Source organism: Typopeltis vanoorti, chromosome 18, assembly GCF_054136105.1.
Source record: "Typopeltis vanoorti isolate ZY-2024b chromosome 18, IOZ_Tvanoo_1.0, whole genome shotgun sequence".
In the NCBI taxonomy this organism is placed as follows: Eukaryota; Metazoa; Arthropoda; class Arachnida; order Uropygi; family Thelyphonidae; genus Typopeltis; species Typopeltis vanoorti.
In genome coordinates, this window is record NC_143566.1 from 56,473,531 (window position 1) to 56,497,725 (window position 24,195).

General features: G+C 35.5%; 1 protein-coding gene across 1 annotated transcript in view; it reads right to left on the reverse strand.

The window, feature by feature from the left end:
- The window catches only part of LOC150096684 (tetratricopeptide repeat protein 39B-like), a 300,955-nt gene that overhangs the window by 221,596 nt on the left and 55,164 nt on the right, over positions 1 to 24,195 (reverse strand). The window contains exon 6 of the mRNA XM_090408472.1: positions 10,002 to 10,101. Coding sequence (XP_090264598.1) covers positions 10,002 to 10,101 — 100 coding nt within the window. The remainder of the gene's footprint in view (positions 1 to 10,001; positions 10,102 to 24,195) is intronic.

Genomic DNA, 24,195 nt, shown 5'->3' on the forward strand with positions numbered 1-24,195 from the left:
CACAGTTGTGGCACCTACAACAGACTCTGTCAATCCATTCCACTCATTCACTACCCTCCATACAAAAAAAACTAGTTCTAATACCTTTGCTAACTACACTCTTGCTCAGTTTCCAAGGATGGTCCCTACTTCTCCCACCACCAGACCTGTTCTAAAATATTTCCTCTATATTAATCTTTAAAAAACAAAAATCAGGAATTTGTAGGTCTCAATCACATAACATCTCTTTTCTGCCTGTCAACCAATTTCTGCAACCCCCAAATCTTCAACCTGTTCTTGTAAAGTTCATTCCATAGACCTTCTATCATCTTAGTCACTTGCCTCTTGATCCTCTTCCTCAACCAAGAAACCCAGGTGACCAGATCTGCATGCAGTAGTCAAGATTGGGTCTTATTAAGGCTCAATAAAGAGGAATGATAACCTTGTCTCTGCTCATCAAAGTATTCTTAAGTAACCAAGTAATCCGATGAGTTCCTTTAGCGACTTTTGCTATATGCCCTCTAAACTTCACCCCCTCCCTATCCACCAACATTCCCAAATCTCTGGGTTCGTCAATTTCTTGGAGTACAGTTCCCATCAAGGTGGTATACAGCTGGTAATCTTTTCACCCCCCAAAATGCATAACCTTACACTTTTTCCACATTAACTGACATCCATTCTCCTTTGCCCAAACTCCAAGTCTATTCAAATCATCCTGCAAAATTGTAATATATTACCTGTATTAAGTATTGCTCAACTCAAATTTTCATCATCATCGACAAACAACTGAACAGTTCCTCTCAGATCCTCTCCTATATCATTAATGTACAAATTAAACAGTAACAGCCCAAGAACAAGCCATATGACATGCCACTAGTCACATGCCCTCTTCTAAATTCTACCTCCTGAACAAACTACTCTCTGATAACTCTCCATCAATCACCTTGTTATCTACCTCATCAACCCCATATCCATCCCCATGTGCTGCAGTTTACTGATTAGAATTCCATGAAGTATCCTGTCAAAGGCTTTTGCAAAATCCAGCAGTATCACTGTAAACTAATTACATTTAACCAACTCAGCTCTTACTGTATTATAAAACATGAACAAGTTACTGAGGCATGACCTGCTCTTCACAAAACCATGTTGCCCCCCCCCATACAGTATCCCATTTCCATCTATCTATTCCTGTGTTTTGCTCTTGACCAACTTCTCCAGCACCTTCACAACAACTCCTGATATGCTGATTGGTCAGTAATTTGTTAGATCAATCTTAGAGCCGCCTTTATACAGTGGAACTATTTTCTCCTTTTTTCCACCAATTTGGGACTAACCCAGAGCTGAGACTTAGATTAAACAATGTGGTCAAAAGGCAACAACAAATCCCTAGCACCTTCACGTAAAACTCAAGCTAGTATACCATCTAATCCCATAGCTGTATTCTCATCAAGGCTCTGTAATATGCTATACCCTATATTTTACTTAAGTTCCCATACAAGTCTTTGCCTCTTTCGTTATTGCAATATCTCCACCTGAATGACATACTCTTGAAAAATGTTTACTTTGTAATTCTACTATTTTGACACTGATTCAGTTACCTCCCTGCCATCTGCATATTAAAATCATTCTAGTATAAACATTCTTCCTTTTACTTACAACATATGAAATAAACCATTTGGGATTATCTTTGTCCTACAGTTCTAATTTCCTTTAACAGTCTGCTTTTGCCTTTCTACCTGTGCTTTGTACTACTCATGTGCCTGCTGGTCACCTTTTTCCTTGAATTCCCTCCACAATTTTTTTCTTTTTTTGTAGCTCCAGTTTAATGGTTGTATTTGTCCATTTAACTCCCACATGATTTACTCTCCTGACTCTAGATATGCAGTGTGCCATTATTTCCCTCAAACACTCCTTTAGTCATGTCTCACTAATGCAAATGAGCTTTGGCCAGGATGAACTAATCAATGCCCAAAACTTCTCCCCCTAGTTTAGAATTCTCCTAGCATTAGTGTACATAAAGTATGAAAGCCCCTTAGGCCCTCTGCTATCCTGACGCTTTATACTTACTATCCCATTCTGGTTTGTTACCAGTAGTAATGACTTAGGCATTTCATGCACATTCTTACACTCAACTGTTTCACTGATATCTGTATATTCACTCAATAGCTTCCTTCCCAGAAGTTCTAGTTTCCCTGATTTTGCACATCCACTTTGACTTCATTCAACAACACCTTTTCCAGACTCTGAACACCAAAGTCATTCCGATGCAAACCAATTATATACGTGCTTTCACCTGTCAAACTCACTCCACGCATCCACAAACTTCACATTATTTCTCCTGTATAAACTATGCATCGAGTCATTTGCTAGTATGGACCTCCTTCTCAGCTTTACTCTGTCATACCACAGCAACAGATTCACTATCTTAACTTCCTCACTTTTTTTTTTGCTATGTCCTGTAACTCTTTCACTCCTCCTTCATGCCATACTTTTCTCCTTTCAAATCACTCTTTCCAGCCAAACATCAGGTTTAATTACTAGGCTTAATGCCACTTTCTTTCATAATGCAATCCATAGATGATGAATAACAGTGGAAATAATGTGCATCCTTGTCTTACACATGCTTTTGAGCTTCCTTAGCTCAATCGGTTTCGACGATGCTGTTTGGCTGAAAAGAACTGGGTTCGAATCCCATGTAGGACACGAAGAACCTTTATCAGGGCTTTTCAACTAAAGGTGAGTTAGCCAGCCTCATATGGAGGGAGAGGGTTTTCCTCTTGGAAATTCTGGTTTTTAATCCTTCAGAACAGGCAAACCAACTATTAGAACACACACAGTTAATATACATAATACACTGGCCTCATAGCCCATGAGTTGCTTCAACCGTAAATCGAAATAAACCAAACACTGCTTTTACATCAAACCCTCTTCCTGTACTGCCTTCAATTCTAACTGCTGACTTAAAATTTAAATATAGATTATGCATTGCTCTGTATAATGTTCCATTTACTCCATATAAGTATTTGAAAAGGCTTTTCTCAGGGCATCTTGTCATATGACTTTTTCAGATCTACAAAACTTATGCAGAGATCACTGTCACATTCCAATGATTCTCAACTATTTGTCATAAACTGAAAATATGACTTTGACAACTTCTATTTGGCCTAAACTCAGCATGTTCTTCTCCAAGTTTCTCTTTCATGATTTTTTGGAACCTCTTTTCAAGTATGCTTGCATAAATCTTACCTGGAACACTTGGTAGATAAATTCTTCTACAATTCTCACATTCAGTTTTATTCCTTTTTTTTTTTTTTTTTATAGATGGGAACTATGAGAGCTTTACTCCAGAGCTTCCCAAACTGGGGGCCGTTAGTTTTGTTGAGGGGGCCGTGAAATAATGAAAACAAATTTAAAATGTTTTAAAACTAAGTAAACATATTTAATTTTTGTGTGGAATTTTTTCTTGACTATTATGTATATAACTATTACACTTTTTTTATAATGTGAGTCAAGTAGCTTTTTATTTTATCGTCCTATATGTTTCACCAATTTTTTCTATCGGCATCTTCAGGGAATACAAACTAGTAAGCTATATGAAGGTAACAGACTAGGTTATAACTGATGGTTCTAATTCATACAAAAAATTAGTATTGTGCGAGACAATGCGCTTGTCTCAGGAACGCGATTTATTCGTTATAGCTCATGATGTAATTGTCATGAAAGTTCATTTCTTTGATGTTTAATGATCTGATTACAGCTTTCCAAATTTCTGGTAAGGTTAGACCTTGATTCTTGTTTAGGTTTTCAGTTTTACGGGCGACTGTAGCCGCTTCCTCTAAGGTGCTTGAATGGTAGGTAGTTATCTTCTATATAGGGCATAAGGCTCTTATCCCACTCAGTGTGATGGTTGGTAGAGGCAAAGTGGCAAGAAAGGCCTGAAATGTCTTGTCTGTTGTTCTGACATATCCTATGTGTTCTTTCTTTCTCGTTTCAAAGCTTCTAGAGATCTGACCTACGTAACTAATACCACATGAGCAAGGTATATTATATACTCCAGAGTACTGGTAGAATGGATGAGGGTCTTTCGGTGATCTTAAAAATTTCTGAATAGTGTTGATTGGCTTGAATGCTACTCTGATATTATAATTACATCATTAGCCATAACGAATAAATCACGTTCCCGAGACACGTGCATTGTCTCACACAATACTAATTTTTTGTATAAATTACAACCATCAGTTATAACCTAGTCTGTTACCTTCATATAGCTTACTAGTTTGTATTCCCTGAAGATGCCAATAGAAAAATTGGCGAAACATGGACAATAAAATAAAAAGCTACTTGACTAACATTATAAAAAAAGTGTAATAGTTATATTTAATTTTTATTATTTCTTTTTTTTCCCCATCACATTAAATTGTTATTAAACTTCTTTTATGTTTTTAATTCTTACTTTGTTTATTACTAATCGTTTTACGTTTTGTGCTTGTACTACAAATGTACAATAACAATATATCTATTTATATAAAAATATAAGATAATGTGCCATGTCAAATGTGTATGTGAGATGCTAAAAATGTAATATTTGCATTTGATTTTTGCAATATTCATTGTGTATGTTTATACTGAATATAAATACAGTAAATATTATAATAATATGTCTGTATTACAATTTTTTTTTTTTTTTTTTTTTTCAATGAGGGTTCATGAAATATTTTAATTTTTCCAAAGGCACCTTTCATCCATAAGTTTGGGAAGAACTGCTCTACTCCAATTATCTGGAATTCAACCTTCTAACCAGGCCCTCTGAATTATGCAGTGCAGCCAATGCAAAACTTTTTTTATCTCCATTTTTAAGCATTTCTGGTCAAATATTACTTACCAGCTTCCAGCCTTTCTACATTTCAAGTTTTTGATGGCTGTTTCTACCTCAAGTAGTGACATGTACTCTGGTTTGCATTCCTCTTGAAAACTTTCTACTATTCTGTCACTACTTGTTTCATTTAACAGTCTTTCAAAGTAATTCACACTCTTTATCTTTAGGTTTGATGTCAACATACTTCTTTCTCCATTTCTAATCTTTTTCAATAGCCTCCAGAACATTTTGATACCTTCCTGATATTTGTTTTCTATATTCTTACTAAAGTCTTTCCATGACTTTGTTTAGCTACTTTTACAAATAACTTAGCTCTCTTACATTTTTCTCTGTATTCTTTCACAACATCTGCCAACTTACTTACTAGGAACTTTCAGTATGCTTTCTTCTTGTCAAGGACTGCTTCTTTAACATCTTGTATCCACTGTATTGTTGTTATTTTTCTATCCTTGCAGACAACTTCACCACATACCTCCATAGCTGAATCAATCAGTTCAGAATAGTACAGTACTAATCCTAACCTAAATTGGAGCATACCCAGTAAAGCCACCATTCATTACAATTAGGTAAATGTCAACATTTATATTTTTTTCCTACTTTTTTTTTGTCCCAGTTGAATCTTCATGATAAGTCTAGATAAAATGTATAAGTTAATTCTATGTGGATAATTAAAAATTTTATAGAAGCAAATGCATAAAAATGTAGACTTTCCTAGAATGCTAACTTTCTACTAAAATATGACAAATTTAAAATGATATCACAGATATAACACATACACAGCTGGATTAAATTTATATATATATATATATGAAGAATTGAATGACTAGAACCGAGATTTAAGTAAAAAGGTTTTAATATAAAAACACTACTAGTTTTGGCCTGTAACAGCCTTCATCAGGTGACATTATAAAAGAAAGAAAAAACACTAAACACTGAAGGTTAAAAGACTATGAACAACATAGAGAGTCTCTATACGTAATTAGCATGAAAACGTTGTAGTTATTTAAAGCTGTTCTTTCGTTTGTTGCATTGTTGGGAGAGTGCATGCTTGCAGCATCACGTGAACGCCAGTACATGATTACAGCTGAATGACTAACTTATTAAAAACAACAACTGAATTATCCCAAAACGTGCGCTCATCTCTACGCTCTCTCCATATGCTAATTCCTCGCATACGTGGTGTTCCTAAAATCCATAAAGAGAACACCCCATTATGCCCAATTGTAGAAGGTATCAATTCTCTGATGTACAATCTTTCAAAATATCTTGCCAAATACCTAAAACGTTTTTCAGGCAAGTCACCATCCTTTATCAAGAACACTACAGAATTTGTTACATACATCAAGGATATTACAGTTAATGAAGATGACATCATGGCTAGCTTGGACATAACTTCTTTGTTCACTAATGTCCCAACAGATGAAGTCCTAACATTACTCAAGGATAAGTTATCCAAAAAAAAATTTTAGCCTTGCTTACACATTGCATCAGGTCCGGTTACTTCAAATTTCAAGATAATATATACAAACAAAATCATGGACTGGCTATGGGTAATCCTTTATACCCTGTACTCGCAAATATTTACTTAGAAGATTTTGAAACCAAGGCTATCTCTTCCTTTAACACCTAAAGTTTGGAAATGCTATGTAGATGATGTCTTCATTATTTGGAGCCATGGACATGAATCCCTTATGGTTTTCCTCAAACATCTCAATAGCTGACATCAAAGTATTATGTTTACTGCCGAGCTTGAAACGAATAATTCCTCGTCTTTGCTTGATGTCAAACTGACTCGCTCTTCTGGTAAACTCAAAACATCGATATATAGAAAGTCCACACACATAGCAACAGATATCTGCATAGTCAGTCCCATCGGTTCCCTCCTCATAAGCTTGGAATAATTTCCACCTTGGGACATAGAGCCCGTTCTCTTCTGGATGACCAAAACGAACTTCTTACAGAAATAAACCATCTGAAAATTTCTTTCGAAGTTAATGGATATTCCAAGAGAATAATTGAAAAATTCCTTCTTAATCCTCCTAGACATCACTCAGAAGAAACAAATAGATTCAAAGGCAATATATATATACATTCCTTACATAAGTACAGTATCACATAAATTAGCAAAAGTTCTAAGAAAATACAATATCAGAACCTTGTTCACTCTACTTCCAAAGATCCATTTCTTAATAAGCCACCCAAAACCTTGTCATCATCAACTCAAATACCCTGGTGTATATAAAATATTGTGTGATTGCGATATTCCTTATTTTGGGCAGACAGACAAATCTGTCGAATTGCATATGGAAGAACACATGAGGGACATTACTTACAAGAGATAGCGAGCCAGTGCATTATCAAGTCATATCCTTTTCTCGACTAATCCTAATGATGAAAACCAAAGTCACAAAGTCTGCTGGGAAAAATCTACTAACATCTTCCGTTGCAATGATGAACTAGAGAGAAAAATCGTGGAATCTAGAGTAAATCATCTTCAATCCTGTTCATCTAAATAATAACTTCAGCTACAACCTCCCAGATAGTCATTCAGCTGTAATCATGTACTGGCGTTCACATGATGCTGCAAGCATGCACTCTCCCAATAATGCAACAAACAAAAGAACAGCTTTAAATACAACTACAACGTTTTCATGCTAATTATGTATAGAGACTCTCTATGTTGTTCATAGGCTTTTAACCTTCAGTGTTTAGTGTTTTTTCTTTCTTTTATAATGTCACCTGATGAAGGCTGTTACAGGCCGAAACTAGTAGTGTTTTTATATTAAAACCTTTTTACTTAAATCTCGGTTCTAGTCATTCAATTCTTCATAAAAATATGTATGTTAACCGAGTTAATGATCATTCTTTCATATGAAAATCCTGTTAATGGAGTAAAACCAGGTTTAAAATAGCTTGGTATCTTTAACACATATATATATATATAAAGATCAGTCAACATTCCTCAATAGGAAAATATATGGAGCTAGTCCAACTCCCTCTCGTATGTCTCTGCATTATCAGCATATTCTTGGTATTGTATTCTTAGGTGCAAAGAATAACCCTTGTGGTTTTCAATTTTTTTGTGATGAGCATCCGATGCTATAATGCACCATTTCTGTATGAACAGTATATATAGTATAACACTTGACCAGTCGCGCACTCAGGATTTAATCTTGGGGGAAAAAGAGTTGAATAAATAAAAATATTTTTAATGCAAATTCAATAAAATTCATTAAGTGATTATAAAAATTTATTTAAAGAATAAAATCCAATTTTCTTTTCACAAAGCTCTTGAATTACTTCAGTCATGGTTACATTAATCTCTCTGTGTATATATAGCCAATCAAAGCCAGTCCGTTCAATTGTGATTGTGCCACGGTAGATCTTAAATAGGTTTTTAAAAGGTGTAAGGCAGAAAATGACCTTTCACTGACGCATGTTGTTACCAGAAGCATTGCAAATATTTTTAATAAGTTATAGATGTTAGAATATATCATTTTGTCACACTTCAAAACTGCAATGGCATTTTTGCATGGAGCTATTTAACAGTTTTCAAATTTTTATACCACAACTTGAGCTTGGGAAAACGAAGTAGCGCTAGGTCCACCCGAGCACTACTTCGCCTTTTGTTCACAGTGGCCTCGATTCCCGAGAACTATAGGTTATTCCCCACCTTATGTGACTGCTAATTCATAAGTAGTATAGAAATAGCAGACACAACACAACATAAATAAAAAAATGAATTTTACTTAGGAAAAGATTTTTGGAAAATTTTCTAGTGTTTTTTTTTTTTCCCTTTTTCTTTGGGCAATCCCTAGATGTGCGAGCAGTATTTTTTTTAATACTGATCCACACATGAGAGGTCGAGGAATCTATAAGCACATCAGTGATGTCTGTGGGGTGCAGATGGAGACTGAGATAGAAATTTATTGATGGTGTTCTTTTTTAAAGCATTGCAGGTTGTAGTTGTTTGGGAATATTTCATGAGGAAGGCTGTTCCAGAGGACAGATGCAGATGGAATAAAAGAGTAAGAGGAGAAGCAGATTTAATATGTTTGCAGTTGCACAGTAAAGGGATGCTGGACAGCTGCTGTTCTTGTATTAACAAGTGCAACAAAAAGTGGAGGAATGATGGTTGCTAATTCACTGAATAAGTAACCATGGAAGTACCTGTAGAACAGACACAGAAATAATGTGCCTGTGAGATAGAGGTTGAAGTATGGGATCATCTATGGGCCTAATTGCTCACCTCTGGACAGCATCAAGGATTTAAAGAGAAGTTTTAGCTTCACCACCCCAAACATGTGAGCAGTATTCTAAACATGTGCATATTCAAGGGATTTATATATAGTTAAGAGTTGGTTTGGTGTAAAATAGGCTCTTCAACGAAAAAGAATTCCAAATTTCTTGGATGCTGAGGAGGCTATTGATGTGATGTGTTTATGCCAGGAAAGACTGCAAGTAAACGTTAGTCTATGAAAGAGATCTGATCTTGTCTGGTGATTTGTGTATTACTAAGGGTAAGCGTAGGTGAGCTGGGATTGCTTTTGCGAGATCTCAGCTCACAATGACATCCTTTATAGATGTCGATGTGAGCCAAAAGTGATGAAACCATAAACATGTAATTACAAAAACGGGTGGACCAGCATATCAACATATGCTTTTCCTCCTGGCACTCAAAAACATCATTCCAGAAACTTTTGAGCATACTTTGTATATTTCGATATATTATTTTAGTGTAAACATTTTTTTTTCCCTTTTTTATGTATATAACATTTTCCTTCTCAATTTATTTTACTTCTTTTTCTTCAGCTTATTATAAATAAAACTCATTAATTTGAATCGTTACTGTGCCTTTGAATTGATTTGTTCCTGAAAAATGAAATGTTCATGGGGTATATGGTGGTACAATAATGGATAATTTTCTCCTTGTCACGTAGCCTATAAATTTACATGATCATATTCTGGCATCATACTAACTTAATCAAGCACAATACATTACATATAATTACTTAATAGTTAATTCCTCTTCCACAAAACTAGAAAATTAAATACCTCAGAGCTGAGAAAAGAAATCATATATGTTAATATGTTAATTTAATATATGATATATTTAAAAAATGTATTAATATATAAACTGACTTACCAAGTTAAAAGTTCCAACTCCCATACGTACACCACTTTCAAAATGACGCTTTCTGCATAGGTTGTCCCATGTTCTACCCTCTATTATATGCATACATTCTCTAAAGTAAAACAATATGAAAGGAATATTTTATAATGCAGCTATCAATTGATATTTGCATATTTAAATGTTTAAGAGTGTGATAAAAGAAGTATATTAAACAATATTAACACAGTGATTGCCATAATGTTAAAGGTATTTGCAAAGAGATCCTTTAAACATGTTAATATTGGAAGCCAACCACAGTGCACTGCTTGCTCTATAACACAATCAGTCAGGACTATTCTGTAATACATGTCACCTCATGGTATGTGGTGTGGCACTGTTCCCTAATTCTGCTGACATCATTTGATGGTTGACATGACAGTTAAAGTGTGAAATTCTCATACCAAGTACAATAAATGAAATGTAAAATAAATAACATTAATATAAGTTGAACAGAGAGAGAGAATAAATAAAAATAAATGCTACAATCATTACATAAGCATTCATAAGAATCTAAGTGTTATAAAAATGAAAACCAATGCAAAAAATATTTCAAAATATGAGTTCTTTAACATTAAATGTAAACCAAAGATTTTCTAAATCACAGGTGTTACCCAACAAAAACATACACAAATCTGAAATCAATCAAACAAACACAAACTTAAAGATTGCGGGAAAAATTTTACTAGCAAAAAGGAGCATGACCATTATGAAGCGCAAAAGAAGTGTAGAAAATACTAGGAAATAATAAAATAAATGTATAAACAAGCAAACTACATAAACAATACAGTCAAATATGAGAAGCATAGTTTAGAACATAATTTACATTTCTAAAACCCAAGAGAAAAAGTGTATTGAAAATATCCCTAGAGGAAACCAGAGGTGTCAACATATAAATTAAAAATCACAAAGAATTGATGATCCTCAGCTATGCACTGATAAAATAATTTTATTCTGTAAAAGGAATATTATCACAGAAGGATATTATATCAAAGAATATTAAGGATATTATCACAGTATATTATTCTGTGAAATACTATATCACAGAATAATATTCTGTGAATATTGGACATGTCAAACTTAGTTCTTTGCTTAATGCAGATGATGTACTACTAAACAAATCTAGTGCTAGCCTCCAGGATTCTCTAACTCAATTGAATAACAGCTGTAGCAAATTTGGCATGAAAATATATATATAAAAAACTATGAAAATAGACAGGAACATGAAGCTTCAACTGCATTCTGAATGGAAATCCTGTAAAACAAGTAAAATATTTCAGGCACAGCTTTTAGTGAAGATGGAAAGTCAAATCTGGAACATAATAAGAAAAGCTGATACAGTGAGTAGCCAGCTGAATAAACGTATATGAAATAAGAGAGAAATTAGCAAAAACGTCAAACTAGCAATACACAAGACAGTGTTCAAACCAGTTTTGAATTATGGATCTGAAAATTGGGTTAAGAAATAAAATGCTTGATCAAAGAATAGAGACCACAGATATAAGGGTTCTATGGTCTGAACAGATGGAATCAATTGCAGAATCATATTAAAAATTACGATATTATAAAGGAACTTTACATTCTTAGCAAATAGAATGGTTGAGGAAAGGTTAGCAAAACAGGTGTTTGATGCCAAGATCGCATGAAAGAGACCTAAAGGAAGACCAAGGTCTAGGTGGACTGATTCAGTCAGAAGTGCCTTAGAAGCACAAAATGTTAGATATGATAATATTGGAGTATTCATGAGTAATAGACTAATTTGGAGGAAAATTGTTGATAGAGATTAAAAATAATGTAACCTTAATCACATAGTGCTGTCATAGTAACCTTAAGGGTATATATCAGAAAACTGATGATGAAGTTTAAGAAATCTATAAATAGGATGGAAACATCCTAAGTGCAGATTTAGATCAGTGAAGACTATGTAGAGTACTTCACCTGATTAATTTTCACTAATATCTGCACTGTGTGTATCCATACTGAAGACAGAAAGGTAACAGGGCACACCTTTCACTGGAAAGTGACTTAGGTTTAAATCTGACCATGATATTAGGAATCCTTGCAAGGTACCTTTGATAACTAGAATCATGTAGAGGCATCACAGTTTTTCCCTCACAGAAAGCATTTTTCATCCTATGGAAAAGCAAACACCAGCCTGTGAATATGCACTCTTTACAGAATAGCATATGAGGAATAAGGACTAGTCATCCTACTCCATTGGATTGGGCACAATATATGCCTACAATTATGCCAAAAAAGCATAAAAGATTTTAACATTAGATCTCCATGGAGTTAAGATTTGCTATGGATGATGTAGAGAATTTTGTGGATTGGGAAACATACTGAAAGTTTATGTCTGTATATATGCCACATGGAGACTTGTTTCTTGAACACTCACTTGAACACTATTTTTTCCATGTACATTATGACACACTTCTTCATAAGAGTGAAATAAACTAAACTAATATTACATTACCCCCCCCCCACTCTTCCAATATGCAGTGAAAGTGATACCCCTCAATGATATACCATTCTCACTGTAGGGGACCCTGGACCCTCCCCCCATTTGAGAATACAGCAGCAAAATGGTTCCGCAGGCCGGCCGCTAGTTAGTACAAGAAACCAAACCAGTTAGTAATGAATCTGGAGGCTTCCCGATCAGCTAGTGTCAAATCCTGCAACCACATATTTTGCCAGTTAAAGACTGGAGGAAGACCAAATACTGTGGCTGCACGGGGAACTGTCAAGGTCACATATTGACAGGAGACTGAGTTCCCTCTGTGGGCAGTATGCTTGCAAGTCTATCCCTTCTCACTCCATGTCCCACTTTCTTTTTATCTCTTCTTCCTCAAATACAATAGACCACAACCCAAAGAAATGCGATTTACTACAGACCTCAAAAATTCTTTTTTGAGGTCTGCAGTAATTTTTGTAGTACACTTCTTTTTGCCACAAGGGCGGCACTTGTGCATTCATCAAAACCACCCAACATAACCTGCCAGAGACTGCAAATCCCTGAATCCCCACTGTTTGATCTGCTTTGGTTCAAGATTTCCCTACCAAATCAACCTGCCCTTTTCATATGCTCTCTCTCTCTCACTCTCCAAACTCTGTCAACCACTCTGACTTCTTCAACTATCGCTCTCTAAAGCATGACTTCCTGCAGTCGAAATACCCCAATAGTGAGATCATCCTTGTTGGGGACTTCAATGTCAACAACTCTTAAGGCCTCTCTTCTCCAGTTTTGCTGATCAAGCAGGCAGGGATGCTGAGGTGTTTGCTATCAGCAATGACCTATCTCAGATCATCAATATTCCTACCAAATACCTAACAATCCCCTCCAATTTGTCAACACTTGACCTCTTCCTAACAAGCTCCCCTTCCAATATACTGCGATTGTCAGTTCTCCTCTTGGCAACTTGGACAACAACCTCATACAAGTCTCTTTTTCCACTGAACAATCTTCACCCACCAGTTCCCAGTCTCATGTCCTTTGGCACTATACGGGTGTCAACTGGAAAAACCTCTATAACTTTTATTCCTTCTTCCCATGGTCCAACTACTGCTTCAGTTCTTCTGATCCAAACACCTGCTCAGACCAAACAACAGAAATTATCCTCACAGAAATGAAGGTTTCATCCCAAATTCCACTCCAAATTCTCAGCCACTATCCAAGCCTTGATTCTCAAAAAAAAAAAGTGTGCTAATGTTGTAAAGGAAAAAACCTCTGCTTACCACAAATAGCTCAAGACCAAAACTCCAGCTGCTCACTCTGCCTATACTGCAGCCTGTAAAAGAATCATCACCAAGTTCGAGTCAGACTTTGACAGGACCAAATGCTGCAAACTCACCCAAAAGTCACTCTTTCTGGTCCCTTGCCAAGTCCAACAGGCACAACTGCTGTCTACTTAGGTTTCCACCACTCTCACATCTGGATGGTACTGTAATTATCTCACCTAAAGACAAGGTCAACTTAGTGGCATCACTCTTCTCTTCCAATTCCTGCGTTGATGACCTGGGCAAAGTTCCCTCCACTCCACCAAGAATGACTCCCTTCATTTCACCCATAGTCTTCTGACAAAAAGAAATCTGGCAAATCCTTAATAACTTGAACACAAAGCATCTGGTAGTATCCGTATCCAACCTATTGTGTTAAAGCATTGTGTCGCCCAAAACCTATCCTTTATTGCCTCTTCAATCTATTCTATTCAACTAGCATCTACCCTACAACATAGAAACAGATCCACATCTGGCCCATCCCAAAGAAATGTGTTAAACAACAACCAATGAATTACCATCCAATTGGTCTCACTTCTGTTCTCTCTAAAATTATGGAGAAGGTCATCAACATAACCAACTCTTGAACAACCTAGAGACATACCAACTAATCAGTGATGAGCAGTATGGATTCCACTACTCATGATCTACAGCTGATCTTACTTTACCACCCACCTCTGGACTGAAGCCATGGAAAAATTTGGAGAAACTCACATAGTTGCCCTAGACATTTCAAAGGCATTTGATCAGGTTTGGCCCAGTGGTCTACTTAACAAACTGCCATCCTATGGTCTCCCTTCCACAAGAGCAACTGCTAACCAACAACAACCTTTTACAGTCCATCTTTAAACTCACCAAACCAAAGGGGAAGGCAGAGTGGGGGAGACTGTTTGGAACAGTCTCCCCCACTCTGCCTTCCCCAAAAATTACAACCCTCAGCTATTCAAGTAAAATGTGACCAGATTCCTCCTTTTCTTCTATTTCTCTCGCTCATACACAGCACTAGTATACTATAGGTCTTGTGCCCTTTTGTGTGTGAATCATACATACAATTCTCCATTTACACGGTAGATTGGTTCCAGAAAGAATGTGTAAAAAAGAATACAGCGCATATTAAAAAATAGTATGGTTCCAGATGTGAAAATGGATACGAACAATAATTATTTTCAAACAAAACATGAAAAGCATTGAATAAAACTCTATTTAATTTTAATCGAATATTTTTTATTTTAAATACTTTAGTATATACATATCTTTCTTAAAGGACAGTGTGTTACTAATAAAGCAGAAATCTGAAAAGAACCAAATAAACCCGCGCATATGGTTATTAGTTAAATTTTATTCTCCGTCAATTTCTGACAATAGCCACATTCTTTTGTATGAGACTGAGACTGGAATTAAATCACTTCCATCACTTGAAACACTTTGGCCGTCCTGTTCATACTGCAATGGTAAAACGCTTTCTTCAGTAAAAGGAACTAAATTAGCACTAATTTCCAATTTTTTTTACCACAAATTCTGTAATTAATCATTGAGATCCTGTTTTGACTAGATCTTTGTATAATTCTTCATATCACACCATACATGACTTCAGTTCACATTTAAACTGTTCAGTTTGTTCAGTATTTGGATCATGTGTAAGAAAATGACTTGGCAATTTACTAGCCATTTGAAGCCTTCTTTAATTAAATCTTGTAGTGAGTGGAATCTCTTCATCATCACTTTTTTCATCGAGATTCTCAAGGACAGCTTCTATTATTTCGTCATCACTAACAGCTTTAGCAATCATCAATTCTTCAATGTCTGGAGACGAAAAATCATCAAATCCTTCTCCGCCAATTGCATGTGCTAATCTGGTGATATTGGAATATTCAGTTGTATGCAAAAGGTGATGCAAGGTGACTGTACTAGCACCTTATCTGTTTTTAATATGCTTGGACTACATCTTCCGGACCATTAACACAGAAGATTTTGGTTTTAACATTAAAACATCCACCCACACCATGCACATAACTGATCTTAGCTTTGCTGATGATGTTGTACTTATTGTTGATACAGAACTAACAAATGCACAAAAAACATCTCAGTCTACTAGAGGCACAGGCTAAACTTATTGGTCTGCAGATCGACATCCAAAAGTCCAAAGTATTCTCAATAGGATGTGAAATCTTTATACTTCCTATCAACAATAAACCCTTAGAAAGAGTAAAGGACTTTCAATACCTTGGATCGTGCATCAGCAATACAGAAATTGATATCAGAAAACGTAAACAGCTGGCTCTAGTCTTCCATAACAAATTCCGCCCCATCTGGAAATCATCATTAGTATTATTAAAGACAAAATTAAGACTATACCATGCAACCAGTAGATCCATCTCCTTGTATGGTTCTCAAACCTGGACAATAAGCACCAAAAAACTACATATCTAATTAACTCCTTTGGAACTACATGTCTCAGACTGATCCTTGGATACACCTAGATGGACCGCATCACTAACTCTGCAGTGCTAAATCTGGCTAAGCAAGAAACACTTGTGAGTATAATCAAAAAACTACAACTCGGACATCCTGAAGTCTCGCCCTTTTTTGGAATCCCTCATCCTGTACAAACCAGAAGATGGCAAACGCAGTAGAGGAAGATCGTGCAAACAATTTTGGCAATACATATGTGAAACCATCATTAGGCTGAACTGCAAAACTCCATCAGACATCTACCAATTAGCTCAAGATAGAGAGACTTGGAAGACCATAATTTGCAATATTTAATTTTTAACATAAATCTCTTTTCTCTTTTCATATTGTATCATACTGTATATAAACTATGTATGTTGTTGTGTCCCAATTTACAATTATTAGGCTTGTAACTATCCTTACATGTGAAACTCTACTTGTCTTTGTCCAAATCTTATTTATATATGAGATATCACCCAAATACAAATATTCAAGCTTCTTCTTCCCTTAGTGTCCCTAAATATTTATTTTATACTGCGCCTTTCAGGACATTTAGTTTAAGATATAAAATTTAAAAACAAGGAGCAATTACCAAAATATGTCTGAGTGTGAAACTAATATGCAGTCGTGACCTTTATCTCTTAACTTAACCCCCCCGCGCGCGATTAGGTTCGTACATTGTTACAAGTGGTGCATTGAACGGCAATCTCAGACAACTGTATTTTCAATGAACAAAAGTTTATTGAACTCTTAAACATGGTACAATTCATTCTTTATCAAATAAAACTCAATTCGATACTAAGAATATATAATACAAATTTTCATTAGCTAAACACAAGTATTAGGTTAAGATCCTACATGAGAATTGTGATCATATCGCCATAACAGATTCTAGACATACAAACAAGTATAATCCTAGAACTAGTTGATCCTCTGTCTAACCCCTTACTGGTTTGATCATGCTATAATTCTGTATTTTCTAGGACATATATAATCAGTTACTCTAATTTTCTCACTAAGACAATATGGATTAAAATTATCCTTTCGCTGAGCTAATACACACTTTTGACCTTTAAACCTCTCTTAATTAAAATACAATGTACATGCATAAATCTCTAGGCACATGAATTACGTATTAATTAATAATAACAAGCTCGTTTTTATTCTAGTTTGACATGTACTCCAAGTCCTTGTATAATTCTCATTAATCCTCTCAACTGTTCAGTAATTGAACAATGACTACAGTTACATATGATTTGAATTGACACGAGATTTTACAGTACCTTTTGACTTGGGTCTTCTACACTGGTCTCTACCTTTTTCCGATGTTTTACCTTCCTAGGACGAACTCTTCTATAACTTATCGTTCTTAAGTTCTTTTAGCACTAAGATGGGCTTTCACAATCTTTACCTTACATTCTTCAATCAAGGACATACATAGGATCATCTATTCTATGGCTGTGAAATTCACGACATGGGCACCGACTCCTTTATAGAATTTTTCTCGTTACGATCACTGGACGATGAAACACACTGACATTATCTTCTCTCTTTTTAACTAAATGGTGTCCCTCGTTTCTTACAATAGGAACAAGGAATCGAAATCCCGCACACTTTGTTTCCTTATTGTGTCGGATGGAGAAAACTCCTAACCCGTCACTCAGGAAAACCGCGTGAGACCTACCCGAAGACTCTCATGAAGAAAAATTCCGAGGAAAAAAAGTCCTTGTGGGGGAGGGGGGGGGGGGTCCTAACCCTTTTATACAATGGCCCCTACCAGCACCTCCTTCAATTTCTTTTCTTCCCCCCTTACTGGAGTCGATTTCACTGACCAATTAGAGTGGCATTTTTCTGTCAAAACATCATGCAGTCCGTGTGCATGCGACTGACACATGACGAAGTCTCAATTCGGGAATTATGACCTTGAGCTTTGGTTTTTGTTTAAGCTAACCTCTATGTCATCTATACTAAATTAATCCCCTTTCCAAAATTTTCTAAGAATTAACTCGAATCTTTAATCTCTTATTTCAAGTGTAAAAACTAGCCTCTCACATACAAAATTCTATGACTAATCTTCTTTGCTTTACTTAACCTTATTTTATCATATCACAACTGTAATAAATTTCCCTTCTTTTTTTTATTTAGTTCAACAAACAATTTCGTCTATATTTTTCACTTGGATGCAAGTATGTTTTTCTTTCTTTTTATTTTTTGTATTCATTACTTTCAAATGCTTTTAACGATATCTGCTTACGAACAAGCTTGCTTACTTAGTTATCTATACAGGGTTTTTATTTCTTCTCTTGTTACATCATGATAACTGAAAATTTCACATTCTTAAGTTATCAGGGTGAAACAATGTATGCACACAAAAGGTACAGGGTTTTTCTTTTCACACATTCTGGCCAAGTAGCTTTCCAGCATGCATTTAAAGTTGATGGTTTCAATTCTGATAACTCCAACTTAGCAAATTTGATGCAATCCAAAATAGAAAATTTCTTCCACACATCAAAAACTGTCAGGAAATTGTCTTCATCTAGTTTACCCAAAATGTATTCAAATGTTATTCTTATGTAGTATGTTTTGAAGGTAGCGATCACACCCTGGTCTAGTGGTTGTATTAAGGATGTTGTATTAGGTGGCAGAAAATAAAATTCCACATTCGGGTGTTCTAAAACAGGATGGCCAGGTGCTTCGTCTATAATCAATCAAACTTTTAAGTCCAGATTTTTTTTTGCATAAAATAGTATTTAACTTCTGGAACAAAACATTGATGGAACCATTCATTGAAAATTTCTTTTGTAACCCAACTTTTTTGTTTACCTTCCAGTGCACTGATAACGTTAAAATCTCCACCTTTCATTGTCTGCGGTCTCAGGGATTGACTAATGAGTAATGGTTTTAATATATGATCTCCTGAAGCATTGTTGCAAAATAATAGTCACACGATCCTTAGCTGCTTTAAAGCCACCAACACTTTTTTGTGATTTCGCTATATAAGTTCTACTTGGCATTTTTTTCCAAAAACTGGACTCATCTGCATTAAAAACTTGATCAGGAGTGTAGCCACCATTCTCAATAATTTTGGACAGTTTTGGCATTCCCTAGCTGCCAGCTTATCTGCAGATGTGGCTTCTCTTTATTTTTATATTATGAAGCGTGTATCTTTTGAGAAATTTTGTAAGCCAACCAGTGTTTAGAAAAATCACAATTGTTGTTGGATATTGTTGGCTTCTTTTCCTGAATCTGTTTGTGCAACCGTAATGCTTTCTGTTTGATGACATTTCCATCTAAAGGTATTCCTTTTTGTGAAGCAATCTTCTATCCACATCACTAGGGCCTTTTTCATCTTCATTTGTATAACGTCTCTCGTATACAATGATGACTTGGCATCAAATTTTGTTCCATAAGGAACAGATTTTCTAATGGCCTCTTCATTTTTCTTAATCGTTCTCATGGTAGCTTCATTCAATCCAAAATATTTCCCAAAGGATGTTGAACCTTCTCCAGCTGCTAAACGATCTAAAATTTGGATCCTAGTTTCTAAAAAAAATAACTATTTTCTTCATCTTCTGTCTAACTGAATTATCTGACATCATGATTAATGGGGTAATGTTACGAAAATATCTGAAAATAATCAATAATTAATTTTACTAATTTGATATTAAGTGTACAAAACTTCAAAATTTAATACATACCTGTATGACTATAGCATGAAAGTTTACATATGTACTGTTCTAGGAAATGATAATTATAATGGAAATACTCTTTTTAACAGAATTGAATTCAAACAAAAATTTTAAAAATAAGCACTATTTGAACTGTGTTGAATCAAAATATTATTATTACGGGTGACTCCAGGGAGTCCTTAGACTCGTCAAGGGATGAGTCTAAGGACTCCCTCATCCAATCCCACAGATGTATTCACATCAAGGTTCTGTAATAGCCTATTCACCTCCACTTCATTCATCACAATTCCTGTATAAACTAATGGTTCCTTCATTTTTTCAATGTCACCACCTGGATGATATACTCTTGCAAAGTGCTCGCTCAGTAATTCCACTACATCGACTGATTCAGTGACCTCCTTACCATCGGCATTCCTTAAAATCATTCTGCCTTGTACAGTTTTTTTTTTTGCTTGCAGCATATTGAAAGAACTGTTTGGGATTCTCTTTAGCTTGCATAGCTAGTTTCCTTTCATAATCAGCTTTTGCTTTTTTTTTACCACACTCGTTACCCTTCTGGCCTGCGCTTTATACTGTTCATGTGCCTACAGGTTACCTTTCTCTTTAAATTCCCTCCACAGTTTTTTTTTTTTGCAGCTCAAGCTTAATGATGTTATTCATCCATTTAACCCCTACTTGTTTTACTATTCGGACCCTAGGTTATACAATCAGCCATAACCTCCTGTAAATGCTCCTTGACCACTCCCCATGCTCTATTGACATCCAGCCCTTGCAGTTTTACATGCCATGGCACTGATCCAAGCAATCTCATAAGCTTGTCATACTTGCCAGCATGGTAATTCCACATATACCCTGTCTTAATCGAAAATTCCACATCTTTAGCCACCTCCCAGGTCAAGACCTTATGATTACTCTCACCAATAGGTGGCAACATGGTCATATTCATTACAGTCAAATTCTCAGATGCTATTACCAGGTTAAAGCACTCTCAAACCCCTAGTATTTTCAATTACATGCTGTCTCAGATAGTTATCGCTTAATAATTGAATAAAATCCATTTGCTTCCTCACATGTGTCCTCTCCTCCTTCCAATCAATGTTACCATAGTTGAAATCCCCCATAATAATTACCCTCCTTCCACTCATTTCATCAATTTGTTTATGCATACTATCTCCACCATCTATTCCATCACCTGGTCTATAGCAGCACACAACTGTATATTTTGTTCTGCCAGTCTCAATCTCACACCAAATAGCTTCAAATGAGCTCTTTTCACTATTCTGCAATACAACTTCAATTTTCCTTGGCTGCAGTTCATCAGCTATCATCAATAACACTCCTCCCCCCCATTTTATTCTCTCTGTCCCTCCTAAACACACTATAACCTACATATTCTATCCCACTAACTATATCATCTTCTGTCAGCCATGTTTCACTAATGCCAATAACCTGTGGCCAGGAAGAGTCAATCAAGGCCAAAAATTCTTCCTTCTTTTTCCTAATACTCCTGGCATTAGTATACATGACATGCAGAGGTCCCTTTGTCCCACCCTTATCTTGATGCATTATTGTAATTATCCCATTCCGATTTCTTGTCCTTAGTACTGGCTCGGGTACATTATATACATTCTTACACTCAACTGTCTCACTGATGTCTGCATATTCACTTTCCCCCCCTCCTGGGTAGTTCGAGTTTCCCTGGTTCTGCACATCCATTTTCACTTCATTCAGCAACACTTTTTCAAGTCTCTGCACACCAAATCCATTCAAATGCAGGCCGTCCATCTTGTATAAATCCTATCGCCCATCAAACTCATTCCACACCACACCGTCTGCATAACTTGCGCATAAAGTCATTTGTGATTATGGCTCTCCTTCTAAACTCCTCTCTGTTGTACCGTGGCAACAGACTAACCATCCTAACTCTGTCACTCTTTTCTTTTGCTACCTTTAACAATACGTTCAAGTCCTCTCTCATAAAAAATTTATCTCCTTTCAATTCATTCGTACCCGCCACAACTATCAATTCTTTCACCCTCTCTTTTTGCGCAGGTTATGCATATTTGCATAACCTGCGCAAAACAAAACAATTCTATTTTTACTGTGTAAAAATAGAATTGTTTTGTTTTCTAAACCATGTTATTTTGAAATCATGTAAAAAAAAAAGCTGTGAAAAAAAGAGAATTAGCTTTGTGTGTGTGTGTGTAAATAAACACTGAGTGTTGTTGTTGCAACAACCAAGGTAACTATCAGTCATACAGAATATTTGAAAAGACTAACAAAGTTTATGTGAACATGTTCACATTAAATTATAATACACAAGAAATCATACTCTTGTTTTTAATCCTTTACCCAAGAACAAGCAAAGTTTGGACATGAAGTATCTTCAAGACTAGACTGCTTGTATATTGAGACTATTGACCTCACACTAATTGCCTTAGCATCTAATAATGCACAGCATATTTCCTTTCTGACATGTACATGTATATTGCTATACATTATGGGAAGGATCACTACCCAAACTAGTTTTTACCTTCTTTTCACTGGGAGTTAGATTCGTGGAGACAATGAAAGCTAAATCAATGAGCAGTGATATGTTTCTACATATGAGACAAAGTGCTATTTTTAAAACAAGTGAAGCTTTAAATGTTAAAAAAAAAAAGTATGGAAAGCTGTAATTTTAAGCGGTTGTAGCACAACCAATGTGGAAAATATTTTCACAGTATTTATTCATTGGAGTCTTTGAGAAAACAAATACACAACTTCAAGAACTTTCAATTTCTACATCATCTAAATTACTACAGAGAAAAAAAATATAGAGAGAGGCTTGGCAAAAAACTTCCGTGTCAAAATGAATTTGGATAACTGAATCACTTTAAGCAACATAATGTTACTTAAAGTTAGTTCAGTTATCCAAATACTGTTATTGATGTACATTTTTGGACATGAATGAAATTTAATGTTAAAAGGTATGCAGTGAATGATACATTAAACACAGTGGATTACTCTATCTACTATAACACTTATAGATTAAAATTTATAAAAATGTAGTGTAAATTAATTTCATTAAATTGAAAGAGATCTGGTCAGAGAAAGCCCTGTGAAGCAATGTACCTTAATGGAAAAATAATTGAGGTCAGTAAATTTGGGTATTTAGAATCCATCAGAAAAAGATTAGGAATGGCTAGGACAATAACCAAAGAAGTCAGTATGGAAAGATGGATCCATTGCTTCAATAATGAAGGTTATGATTCTGATGTTTTTTCCAGTAGACACTTATGGATGCAAAAGCTGAAAGCTAAAGACATCTAATAGGAAAAGGACAGCTGCTTTTGAGATAAGGTGTTACAGCCGTTGAAACTCTCTTATATACAGAAAGGCAGATAAAAACACAGTTGTTTTTAGAGGATCAGTAGAGGTTTAAACTCCAAGAGTTTTGACAGAAGCAAAAATACAGTCAAAATAACGAGGGGTTAAGGCACCTAGATAAAGGAAAAGTGGCAGATTTTCAATGAAATGGATGATGTATCAGGTGTGACAGGTCTTCAGAGAGTTAAACTTTTGAGAAATGCAATGAATACAGTATGCCTGGAAAGATGCATTGCACATCAGATATAGAATGGCCATACAGCATTTGTTGATATCTAATGAAATTATGTTAACTAAGATAATGCATTCATTCAATTTCCTACAAGACATATTACACGAATATTACAATGTGTGTGATTAAAAAATTTAATGATGAAGCTGAGAGATACCAAAATAGAAAAAATACTATTCATTATGTGAGCACACAACTAGTTTTGTCTTCTTAGACTTCATCAGGTGCATAACATGAAAAAAAGAAACAAAAACATATACATTACAAGAGGCAGTGATTGATCCAGTGATTTGTTCCAGATCACTGGATGGATGACAGAATCTTCCTCGTTAGGGCAAGGAGAATTAAAAACGTGATTAGATAGTGCACTGGCTCTAGTTCTGCTGCTATACATGATGTCTCTCATATGTTCCATACACAACTCAAAGGATTCCTTCATTTGACTAAAATAGGGAACACTGCAATTACACCAGAGACAATAAACTCTAGGATATTTTAGCTATCATGTTTCGGTTTAGGTGTACCAAGTAAGGAACGGAGTTTGGCTGGAGGAGTAAAAGAAGTGCGGATTTTAAATTTCTTGAGAATTTTAGCTAACAGCAGCCTATGAACAGTCTGTGTAGGGTAACCATTTTTCTGAAAGCTTGTAAGA